The following is a 13,092-nucleotide window of genomic DNA, read 5'->3' on the forward strand; positions in this document are numbered from 1 at the left end:
GCATGTGGTGTGTCACCGCGCTTATTTATAGAAGGTGCCGTTCAGTTTTCACACTTGGAGGGTGGAGAGGCATGGAACACCTACGCCTCCGCGCTCATAATATTAGCGGGTACATGTTCCTAAGCTCCAGCATCTTATTAGAACTGGCTGATTTGTGATGCTGGAAAGGGGGGGGGCGGGGGAGGATTTTCTTGCGCCCGGCAGACTTCCTGTCAGTAATCATCATGCTGAATGTGCTCATTAGGGGAACGACTGAAAACAGAGGCAACGTGAGGCTGCCCATTGACCGGCCTCTGTACATCTATGGGGGGGGCGGACCGGATGCAAAGATGAGAAAAATGCTTTTAGGTGCTTTCAGGGAAAAATCGATCTCTTTCCAGATGCATTGTTATAGCGATGCAATCCCATTGGCTTGGAGAGAGGAATAAAAGCTGTTGAAGTGCAGGAGAATGGGACCCATTGTGTTTACAAAGAATAAATGCAAGACGACACGCATCATCCAATTCAAAAGCCTCGCGACATGCGTCACACACGCACACACGTCAGCATAAGACATACATACCTATGTAAGCTATTAACCACTTCAACTCCAGAAGGTTTTACCCCCCTTCATGACCAGGCCAGGTTTTACTATTCAGCACTGCACTACTTTAACTGGCAAATGCGCGATCATGCAACACTGTACCCAAATTATTATTATCATTATACAGGATTTATATATTATTGTTTCTATTATTAAAAATGTATAAATTAAATAAATGATAAAAACAATATCATTGTACAAGATTTATATTTTATACAGAATTTATATATTATCATTCATTTTATTATTCAAAATTTATATAGTAAATAAATGAGAAAAACAATATTATCATTATACAAGATTTATATATTATACAGAATTTATATATTATTATTATTATTATTATTATTATTATTATTATTCATAATTTATATAGTAAATAAATGAGAAAAACAATATTATTATACAAGATTTATATATTATACAGAATTTATATAATATTATTTTTATTATTATTAATAATAATAATATTTAAATTCTGTATAATTATAAAGTATAATATATAAATCTTGTATAATAATATTGTTTTTCTCATTTATTTACTATATAAATTCTGAATAATAAAAATAATGATAATAATATATAAATTCTGTATAATATATAAATCTTGTATAATGATAATATTGTTTTTCTCATTTATTTAATATTTAAATTCTGAATAATAAAATGAATGATAATAATAATATTCATTCATTTTATTATTCAGAATTTATATATTAATTCTGTATAAAATATAAATCTTGTATAATGATATTATTTTTCTCATTTAATATATAAATTCTGAATAATAAAATGAATGATAATATATAAATTCTGTATAAAATATAAATCTTGTATATTATCATTCATTTTATTATTCAGAATTTATATGTACAATAAATGATAAAAACAATATTATCATTATACAAGATTTATATATTATACAGAATTTATATATTATTATTATTATTATCACTATTTTTATTATTCAGAGTTTATATGTAAAATAAATGATAAAAACAATATTATTATACAAGATTTATATATTATGCAGAATTTATATAATATTATTTTTATTATTAATAATAATAATAATAATATTTAAATTCTGTATAATATATAAATCTTGTATAATGATAATATTGTTTTTCTCATTTATTTAATATTTAAATTCTGAATAATAAAATGAATGATAATAATAATAATATTCATTCATTTTATTATTCAGAATTTATATATTAATTCTGTATAAAATATAAATCTTGTATAATGATAATATTATTTTTCTCATTTAATATATAAATTCTGAATAATAAAATGAATGATAATATATAAATTATGTATAAAATATAAATCTTGTATATTATCCATTTTATTATTCAGAATTTATATATTAAATGAGAAAAATAATATTATCATTATACAAGATTTATATTTTATACAAAATTAATATGTAAATTCTGAATAATAAAATGAATGAATATTATTATCATTCATTTTATTATTCAGAATTTAAATATTAAATGAGAAAAACAATATTATCATTATACAAGATTTCTATATTATACAGAATTTATATAATATTATTTACTATATAAATTCTGAATAATAAAAATGATAAAAATATATAAATTCTGTATAATATATAAATCTTGTATAATGATGATATTGTTTTTCTCATTTATTTAATATTTAAATTCTGAATAATAAAATGAATGATAATAATAATATTCATTCATTTTATTATTCATTCATTTTATTATTCAGAATTTATATATTCTGTATAAAATATAAATCTTGTATAATGATAATATTATTTTTCTCATTTAATATATAAATTCTGAATAATAAAATGAATGATAATATATAAATTCTGTATAAAATATAAATCTTGTATATTATCATTCATTTTATTATTCAGAATTTATATGTACAATAAATGATAAAAACAATATTATCATTATACAAGATTTATATTTTATACAGAATTTATATATTATTATTATCACTATTTTTATTATTCAGAGTTTATATGTAAAATAAATGATAAAAACAATATTAATATTCTACAAGATTTACATATTAATATTATTATACATGATTTATATATTCCTATTATTATTATACAGTATTTAGTGCCAACAGTGTGTGCCGCGCTTTACAACATGAGGGCAGACAGTACAGTTCAATACAGGAGGAATCGGGGGGCTCTGCTCGTTGGAGCGTACAATCTAGATGAAATTTACTGCATTTTTTCGGCGTATAACAAGCACCCTAATTTTGTTAGGTTTCAGGAAAAAAACCTGCATTTTAAATAAAGAACTTTGAAGCAAAATAAGGGTCAGTGCCAATCATTGCAGCCTGATCTGTGCTCATCATTGCAGCCTTGCCATTGCCCATCATTGCAGCCTGATCTGTGCCCATATGTAGCTTCATCATTGCCCATCATTGCAGCCTGATCTGTGCCCATCATTGCAGCCTGATCTGTGCTCATCATTGCAGCCTTGCCATTGTGCAGCCTCGCCATTGCCCATCATTGCAGCCTCACCATTGCCCATCATTGCAGCCTGATCTGTGCCCATATGCAGCTTCATCATTGCAGCCTGATCTGTTCCCATATGCAGCTTCACCATTGCTCATCATTGCAGCCTGATCTGTGCCCATATACAGCTTTGCCATTGCCCATCATTGAATCCTGATCTGTGCCCATATGCAGCTTCATCATTGCAGCCTGATTTGTTCCCATATGCAGCCTCCCCATTGCCCATAATTGCAGCCTGATCTGTGTCCATCATTGCAGCCTGATCTGTGTCCATCATTGCAGCCTGATCTGTGCCCATCATTGCAGCCTGATCTGTGCCCATCATTGCAGCCTGATCTGTGCCCATCATTGCAGCCTCATCCATGTCCATCATTGCAGCCTTGCCATTGTGCAGCCTTGCCATTGCCCATCATTGCAGCCTCCCCATTGCCCATCATTGCAGCCTGATCTGTGCCCATATTCAGCCTTGCCATTGCCCATCATTGCAGCCTGATCTGTGCCCATCATTGCAGCCTCATCCATGCCCATCATTGCAGCCTTGCCATTGTGCAGCCTTGCCATTGCCCATCATTGCAGCCTGATCTGTGCTAGAGCTGCACGATTCTGGCCAAACTGAGAATCACGATTTTTTTGCTTGGAATAAAGATCTCGATTCTCTCACGATTCTCTGTGTAACATCTTTTACATTATAAAAAAAATTGGGATAACTTTACGGTTTTGTTTTATTTTTTTAATTTTTTTATTCATTAAAGTGTATTAATTGCGTTTGAAAGACTGCTGCGCAAATACCGTGTGACATAAAAATTTACAACAATCACCATTTTATTCTGCAGGGTCTCTGCTAAAAAAAAAAAATATAAATGTTTGGGGGTTCTAACTACTTTTCTAGGAAAAATAAACTGATTTAACTTGCAAGCAACAAGTATAGGAAAAAGGTTTAGTCTTTAAGAGGTTAAACTTCCTTCCTCTGGCAGAGGGAAAGAAAAGATACAATGTAATCATTTGTGTTTACAGTTCAGTGGGAGACTAATGCTGATAGGCTTTTGCGGGAGGCTCTTTTTTTTTGACTGCTGCTCCCACACAGCTATGTAAAGAATCGAGCAAGTGTCATGTTAAGATCGTCAGGGGCAGTGAATTGCGATCTTGATTCTGTTACGATTAATCGTGCAGCTCTAATCTGTGCCCATCATTGCAGCCTCATCCATGCCCATCATTGCAGCCTTGCCATTGTGCAGCCTTGCCATTGCCCATCATTGCAGCCTCCCCATTGCCCATCATTGCAGCCTGATCTGTGCCCATATTCAGCCTTGCCATTGCCCATCATTGCATCCTGATCTGTGCTGTATTACACAGAGCCAGGATCTCCTGCATACTCGGCGCTCGCAGTCACACACAGTCCCGCCTCCTTGGCCAGCTCTTATGATAGACAGAACACTGGTCCAATGCCGGGACATGTGACGTCTTCTAAGAGCCAATCCAGGAGGTGGGACTGCGTATGACTGCGAGCGCCCCCTCCCCTCCGTGGAAGCCAGGTACAATATTGGCACGCACACATGATTTCAGGGGGAAAAAGTGCGTGTTATGTGCCGATAAATATGGTATATCATTTTTCTTCACAGGAATAGAGCGAGCATGGGGGCTGTGTGCGCGACGCAATTCGCAAGAGGGGAAGCTGATCTGCAGGGCCGGCGATTGCTGCCGGGCAGCTGCAATCACTCCTCTCTCTCTCCCCCCTCCTCCATCTCTCTCTCTCTCCCCCCTCCTCCATCTCTCTCTCGCCCCCTCCTCCATCTCTCTCTCGCCCCCCTCCTCCATCTCTCTCTCGCCCCCCTCCTCCATCTCTCTCTCGCCCCCCTCCTCCATCTCTCTCTCCCCCCCTCTTCCATCTCTCTCTCCCCCCTCTTCCATCTCTCTCTCCCCCCTCTTCCATCTCTCTCTCCCCCCTCTTCCATCTCTCTCTCCCCCCTCTTCCATCTCTCTCTCACCCCTCCTTGCATCTCTCTCTCCCCCCTCCTTGCATCTCTCTCTCCCCCCTCCTTGCATCTCTCTCTCCCCTCCTCCATCTCTCTCTCTCCCCCCTCCTCCATCTCTCTCTCTCCCCCCTCCTCCATCTCTCTCTCTCCCCCCTCCTCCATCTCTCTCTCTCCCCCCTCCTCCATCTCTCTCTCTCCCCCCTCCTCCATCTCTCTCTCTCTCTCCCCCCTCCTCCATCTCTCTCTCTCTCTCTCCCCCCTCCTCCATCTCTCTCTCTCTCTCTCTCCCCCCTCCTCCATCTCTCTCTCTCTCCCCCCTCCTCCATCTCTCTCTCTCTCCCCCCCTCCTCCATCTCTCTCTCTCTCCCCCCTCCTCCATCTCTCTCTCTCTCTCTCCCCCCTCCTCCATCTCTCTCTCTCTCTCTCCCCCCTCCTCCATCTCTCTCTCTCCCCCCTCCTCCATCTCTCTCTCTCCCCCCTCCTCCATCTCTCTCTCTCCCCCCTCCTCCATCTCTCTCTCGCCCCCCTCCTCCATCTCTCTCTCGCCCCCCTCCTCCATCTCTCTCTCGCCCCCCTCCTCCATCTCTCTCTCGCCCCCCTCCTCCATCTCTCTCTCGCCCCCCTCCTCCATCTCTCTCTCGCCCCCCTCCTCCATCTCTCTCTCCCCCCTCTTCCATCTCTCTCTCCCCCCTCTTCCATCTCTCTCTCCCCCCTCTTCCATCTCTCTCTCCCCCCTCTTCCATCTCTCTCTCCCCCCTCTTCCATCTCTCTCTCCCCCCTCCTTGCATCTCTCTCTCCCCCCTCCTTGCATCTCTCTCTCCCCCCTCCTTGCATCTCTCTCTCTCCCCCCTCCTCCATCTCTCTCTCTCCCCCCTCCTCCATCTCTCTCTCTCCCCCCTCCTCCATCTCTCTCTCTCCCCCCTCCTCCATCTCTCTCTCTCCCCCCTCCTCCATCTCTCTCTCTCCCCCCTCCTCCATCTCTCTCTCTCCCCCCTCCTCCATCTCTCTCTCTCTCCCCCCTCCTCCATCTCTCTCTCTCTCCCCCCTCCTCCATCTCTCTCTCTCTCTCTCTCTCTCTCTCCCCCCTCCTCCATCTCTCTCTCTCTCTCTCTCTCTCCCCCCTCCTCCATCTCTCTCTCTCTCTCTCTCTCTCCCCCCTCCTCCATCTCTCTCTCTCTCTCTCTCCCCCCTCCTCCATCTCTCTCTCTCTCTCTCTCTCTCTCTCTCTCTCTCTCTCCCCCCTCCTCCATCTCTCTCTCTCTCTCCCCTCCCCCATCTCTCTCTCCCCCCTCCTTGCATCTCTCTCTCTCCCCCCTCCTTGCATCTCTCTCTCTCCCCCCTCCTTGCATCTCTCTCTCTCCCCCCTCCTTGCATCTCTCTCTCCCCCCCTCCTTGCATCTCTCTCTCCCCCCCTCCTTGCATCTCTCTCTCCCCCCCTCCTTGCATCTCTCTCTCTCTCTCTCTCTCTCTCCCCCCTCTTGCATCTCTCTCTCTCCCCCCTCCTCCATCCTTCTCTCTCTCTCTCTCTCCCCCCTCCTCCAATTTATCTCTCTCTCTCCCCTCCATCTCGCTCCCCCCCTCCATCCAGTTCCTGATCTCTCCCTGGGACTCGTTGCCAAAACTGGGTTAAAAAAAAATACAGAGATTCTAACCCTCCCTGCTGTACCCAAAGCTTTAGCTGAAGTCCCACTTTAAATGCATAGAATAAATTTGTGGTACTTCAGCCACATTAACCAATTTTGACTTGTTAGTGTCATTACTACAACCCTTGTGTTTCCATAGTCATTGTTTTTGTTTCTTTTTCCTTTCTAGGCTCTCCACCAGTTGTACTACGACCCCAACATTGAAAACAAGAACCTTGCACAGAAATGGTTAATGCAAGCACAGGTGTCGCCCCAGGCGTGGCAGTTCAGCTGGCAGCTGCTAAGCGGTGGCAAGGTGCCAGAAATCCAGTACTTTGGGGCCAGCGCCCTGCACATCAAGATCTCCCGCTACTGGGCGGACATACCGTCAGACCAGTACGAGACGCTGAAGTCCCAGCTCTTTACACAGATCTCCGCCTTCGCCAGCGGCTCCAAGATCGTGTTGACCAGACTCTGCGTGGCCTTGGCTTCCCTGGCCCTCAACATGATGCCGGACACGTGGCCCCACGCGGTTCCGGACATGGTGCGGGTGTTTCAGACGGAGGACGGGCAGACCAATGGAGGAGCTCGCTGCCTGGCGCTCCTGGAGCTGCTGACTGTTTTGCCAGAGGAGTTTCAGACCAGCCGCCTCCCGCCTTTCCGCAAGGGACAAGTGCGCAGCTGCCTGGCGCAGGAATCCGCCTGCATCTTTCCGCTGCTGCGCCAACTGCTACAGCAGAGCGACTCCCCGGGTTTTGTCAAACAGAAAGTACTGAAGTGTTTCTCCAGCTGGGCACAGCTGGGCATCCCACTGACGGAGTGCGAGGAACTGACGATGGCCGCGTTCAGTGCTCTGCGGGATCCTGAACTGTTTGACGCCGCCGTGGAAGCCTTAGTCAATACCATCTCCCAGCCGGATGCACAAAGGTCAGAATCTGCTGGTTAAATCGATATGTTCACGTTTCTTATTGGAGAATGTGACATAGAGCTGTTTTCAATGCCAGTCTCTCTACAAAAGCGACACTGCCAGTGTAAAATAAAACCCAATTAAGGCCCCTTTCACACGTGTGCCACTTGGGACTGCAAAGTCGCCAGACAAGTCGTACATCATGATTTCCAATGAGTATTATTTATATCTGTGCGACTTTAACCACTTGCCAACCGCCCCGCGCAGATTTACTGCGGCAGGGCGGCTCCGCTGCGCATAATCACGTAGATATATTTGATAAAGGTGCACACGGCGTGCGCCGCCGGAGCCGCGCGCCCGCTGTGGTTAGACACAGCGGGAGGTAGACCGCGGGAGGAGCGAGCTCGATCGCCATCGGCCTCCCGCAATCTTCGGTAAAACTGACAGGAGAGCCGTCTGGAATGTAAACAATGTCAGAGAGGCAGGGAAAGATCGAGTGATTCAGCTAAGCTGAATCACAGATCTCTCTCTGCCTTTGTCCAATCCACTCCCCCCCCCCCCCCACACACACACACAGTAAGCACAAATAGGGAACACATTTAACCCCCTTGATCACCATTGATAACGCAGTACCGAATCGCAAAAAATGGCCTGGTCATTAACCACTTTACCACCGGAGGATTTTGCTGTCTTACGTCTGGGCCACTTTTTGCGATTTGGCACTGTGCGATTTTAACTGACAATTGCGTGGTCATGCGACGCCGTACCCAAACAAAATTTACGTCCTTTTTTTCCCATAAACAGAGCTTTCTTTTGGTGGTATTTATTCACCTGTGCGATTTTTACTTTTTAAACAAAAAAAGAGCGTAAATTTTGAAAAAATAACAATGTTTTTCAAATTTTTTTATATGAAATTCACCCCCCCAAAAAATGTAAAAATCAAAATTTTTTTAAATTTTTGGCCAATTTGTTTTCTGCTACATATGTTTGGTAAAAAAAATCACAATAAGCGTATTTTGATTGGTTTGCGCAAAAGTTATTGCGTTTACTAACAAAGGGAAAGATTTTTGTCTTTTTTTTTTTTTTTTAACGCATAATGGCGGCGATGTGCGATTTTTTTTTTTTTTTTTTTTTTTTTTTTTTTTTTTGCGGGACTGCGACATTGCAGCGGACAGATCGGACCCTTGACTGACATTTTTGACACTTTTGGGGTTACCAGTGACATTACTACAGTAATCAGTGCTATACATATGCACTGTTACTGTAAAATTACACTGGCAGTGAAGGGGTTAACTTTTTTTGAGAGGGAGGGGTTATGTGTGTCCCTAGGGGCGTGACTCTAACTGTGATTGGCTGTGGCTTGATGTGTAAGAACAGTGATCAACGGTCCTACATAGTAGAACCGTATATACACTATTCTTACACAGGGGAGAATGACAGGCGGCTTGTTTACATCAGCCGCCTGCGTTTCTCCCTCTCCACACGACGATCGTGAGTGCCCGGCGGACATCGTGTCCGCCGGTCACACGCGCGGGGGGTCCGTGACCACGCAGGTGCGCGCTCGCTCCCTAGACCCTCACTGGCTAGCGACGTAGTACTACGTCGCTCTGCCTGTGAGGGGCTGACCGCTGCCGTAAATAGTCGTGCGGCGGTCGGTAAGTGGTTAAGGGGGAAATGGGAAAAAAAGAAAGCTAAGCTGAATCACTGATCTCTCTCTGCCTCTGTCCAACCCATCCCCCCCACACAGTAAGCACAAATAGGGAACGCATTTAACCCCCTTGATCACCATTGATAACGCAGTGCCGAATCGCAAAAAATGGCCTGGTCATTAAGGGGGAAATGGAAAAAAAGAAAGCTAAGCTGAATCACTGATCTCTCTCTTCCTCTGTCCAACCCATCCCCCCCACACAGTAAGCACAATAGGGAACACATTTAATCCCTTGATCACCCCCAGTATTAACCCCTTCCCTGCCAGTGTCATTTATACAGTAACAGTGCATATTTTTAGCACTGATTACTGTAGTAATGTCACTGGTCCCCAAAAAGTGTCAAAAATGTCAGTTAAGGGTCCGATCTGTCCGCCGCAATCCCGCTAAAAATTTCAGATCGCCGCCATTACTAGTAAAAATAAAAATGTCACTTATGGCTTGTTTCCACTGAGCAGTACGGTTTGGAACGGTACACCTTGATCAGGCTTACATTTCCACCGCCAACAGTACCTCAACAGTGTAGCTCCACCCTGTCGGTACGTTACTAATGTGCTTGGTACCCCAACGAAAGGGTCCTAAAAAAGTGATACGGTACAGTTCGGAATTAGGGTACCATTCACAACTTTTGGCAATGTAAATGGCAAAAATTGCGAACCGTACCGCTCAGTGGAAAACGAGGCATAAGTGTCAGATGTGTCCGCCGCAATGTCGCAGTCCCGATAAAAATCGCTGAACGCCGCCATTGCTAATAAAAAAAAAAAATAAAAGGCTATAAATCTATCCCGTAGTTTGTAAAGACTATAACTTCTGCGCAAACCAATTATACGCTTTTTGTGATTTTTGGTTTTTTTTACCAAAAAAAATCAGATTTTTTAAATTTTTTTTATTGGGAATGTTTTATAGTAGAAATATTGGTGTTTTTTTTTTTTTTTTTTGTTTATAGCGCAAAAACAAAAAATCGCAGAGGTGATCAAATACCACCAAAAGAAATCTCTGTTTGTGGAAAAAAAAAAGGACATCAATTTCATTTGGGTACAGCGTCGCACGACCGCGCAATTGTCAGTTAACCAGTGTCCGACCGCCGCACGCAGATTTACTGCGACAGGGCGTCTCGGCTGCGCATAATCACGTAGTAATACGCGATTAAGCGCATGCGGTCCCGACACCGTTGTAGCCTTGGTCCATGCCACCGTTGTAGCCTTGGTCCATGACACCGTTGTATCCTTGGTCCATGCCACCGTTGTAGCCTTGGTCCATGCCACCGTTGTAGCCTTGGTCCATGCCACCATTGTATCCTTGGTCCATGACACCGTTGTATCCTTGGTCCATGACACCGTTGTATCCTTGGTCCATGACACCATTGTAGCCTTGGTCCATGCCACCATTGTATCCTTGGTCCATGCCACCGTTGTAGTCTTGGTCCATGCCACCGTTGTAGCCTTGGTCCATGCCACCGTTGTAGCCTTGGTCCATGCCACCATTGTAGCCTTGGTCCATGACACCGTTGTATCCTTGGTCCATGCCACCGTTGTAGCCTTGGTCCATGCCACCATTGTATCCTTGGTCCATGACACCGTTGTATCCTTGGTCCATGCCACCGTTGTAGCCTTGGTCCATGCCACCGTTGTATCCTTGGTCCATGCCACCGTTGTATCCTTGGTCCATGCCACCGTTGTATCCTTGGTCCATGAAACCGTTGTATCCTTGGTCCATGACACCGTTGTATCCTTGGTCCATGCCACCATTGTAGCCTTGGTCCATGCCACCGTTGTAGCCTTGGTCCATGCCACCGTTGTAGCCTTGGTCCATGCCACCGTTGTAGCCTTGGTCCATGCCACCGTTGTAGCCTTGGTCCATGAAACCGTTGTATCCTTGGTCCATGACACCGTTGTATCCTTGGTCCATGCCACCGTTGTATCCTTGGTCCATGCCACCGTTGTATCCTTGGTCCATGACACCGTTGTATCCTTGGTGCATGACACCGTTGTATCCTTGGTGCATGACACCGTTGTATCCTTGGTCCATGACACCGTTGTATCCTTGGTCCATGACACCGTTGTATCCTTGGTCCATGACACCGTTGTATCCTTGGTCCATGCCACCGTTGTAGCCTTGGTCCATGCCACCGTTGTAGCCTTGGTCCATGCCACCGTTGTAGCCTTGGTCCATGCCACCGTTGTAGCCTTGGTCCATGCCACCGTTGTAGCCTTGGTCCATGCCACCATTGTAGCCTTGGTCCATGCCTGGAGCACCGGAGCGTCAGATGCCGGTGTCCCCTGCGACACGCTGAGGTTCCTTCCACCAATCCCTGCATTGCTAAAGGACACAGCAGTGATGTGGGGGGGGGGGGGGTCTTGGGATGAAACCATGATGTGCCGCAGGGGACATAGACACTCAACACTCCGAGAAGAATCAAATGGTGAAGGGATTGTCGAAGGCTGCTGTGCTGGAACAGAGTGAAGGCAGGAGACTCAGGCTGCCAGAAAGGTGCAGATTCTACACAAACTGAAATAAAATGGGAACTAATGCCACTTGTCATCTGAAATGTATATAGTATCGGTAGGTAACATCCATAGGAATAACAGGAGACAGAAAAATTCCAAGAAGGATATATAGGACTATATATATAATATATATATATATATACACACGGCTGCAAGAAAAAGTATGTGAACCCTTTGGAATGATATGCTATCATCTAAGAATCATCTAAGTCACAACAATAGACAATCACAGTCTGCTCACACTAATAACACACAAAGAATGAAATGTTGCCGCCATGCTTTTATTGAACACACCATGCAAACATTCACAGTGCAGGTGGAAAAAGTATGTGAACCCTTGGATTTAACCACTTGCCGTCCGCTCACATTGGTGCTACTGCGGCAAAGTTTTTCGATTCCGTCCAGCGACGTAGACTTACGTCGCTGGACTCCTCCCCTTGTGGGCGGCGCACGCGCTGCCGGAGGCTCGCTCCCGCTGTATTCAGTCACAGCGGGAGTCGGGCCAGGGGAGGAGCGGCGGCGATCGCTGCTGCTCTTCCCCGATCGGGGATCGAGTGTGGAGATCCACCTGCTTGTGTAAACAAAGTGGGCGGATCTCCTAAGTGACAGGCAGTGACAGATTACAGGATTCAGCATAGCTGAACCTGCGATCTGTGCCTGTGTCACTCAGTCCCCCCACACATGTCAGTAAGCACCAGGCATACATTAACCCCTCCCCACATTAAAATGAACCCCTTCCCTGCCAGTGTAATTTTTACAGTAACAGTGCATATATATAGCACTGATTACTGTAGTAATGTCACTGGTACCCCCAAAAGTGGCAAAAATGTCAGTCAAGGGTCCGATCTGTCCGCCGCAATGTCGCAGTCCCGCAAAAAAAATCGCAGATCGCTGCCATTACTAGTTTAAAAAAAAAACAATAAAAATGACAGAAATTTCCCGTAGTTAGTAGCTGCGATAACTTTTGTGCAAACCAATCAAAATACGCTTATTGCGATTTTTTTTTTTTTTTTTATTTTTACCAAAAATATGTAGCAGAAAACAAATTGGCAAAAAAAGTTTAAAAAATTTTGATTTTTTTACATTTTTTGGGGGGGAATTTCATATAAAAGAAAATGTGAAAAATGTTATTTTTTCAAAATTGTCGCTCTTTCTTTGTTTATAGCGCAAAAAGTAAAAATCGCACAGGTGATCAAATACCACCAAAAGAAAGCTCATTTTGTGGGGAAAACAAGAACTTTAGGTACAGCATTGCACGACAGCGCAATTGTCC

At 43.8% G+C, this 13,092-nt stretch overlaps 1 protein-coding gene across 1 annotated transcript in view; it reads left to right on the plus strand.

The window, feature by feature from the left end:
- Nucleotides 1-13,092, plus strand: part of IPO13 (importin 13) — a 126,153-nt gene that overhangs the window by 9,184 nt on the left and 103,877 nt on the right. Inside the window, 1 exon segment of the mRNA XM_082265019.1 lies at nt 6,890-7,626. Within this exon segment, the coding sequence (XP_082121145.1) occupies nt 6,890-7,626 (737 nt within the window).

This window comes from Pelophylax lessonae (genome assembly GCF_965119305.1).
Source record: "Pelophylax lessonae genome assembly, chromosome: 8".
NCBI classification, from domain to species: domain Eukaryota; kingdom Metazoa; phylum Chordata; class Amphibia; order Anura; family Ranidae; genus Pelophylax; species Pelophylax lessonae.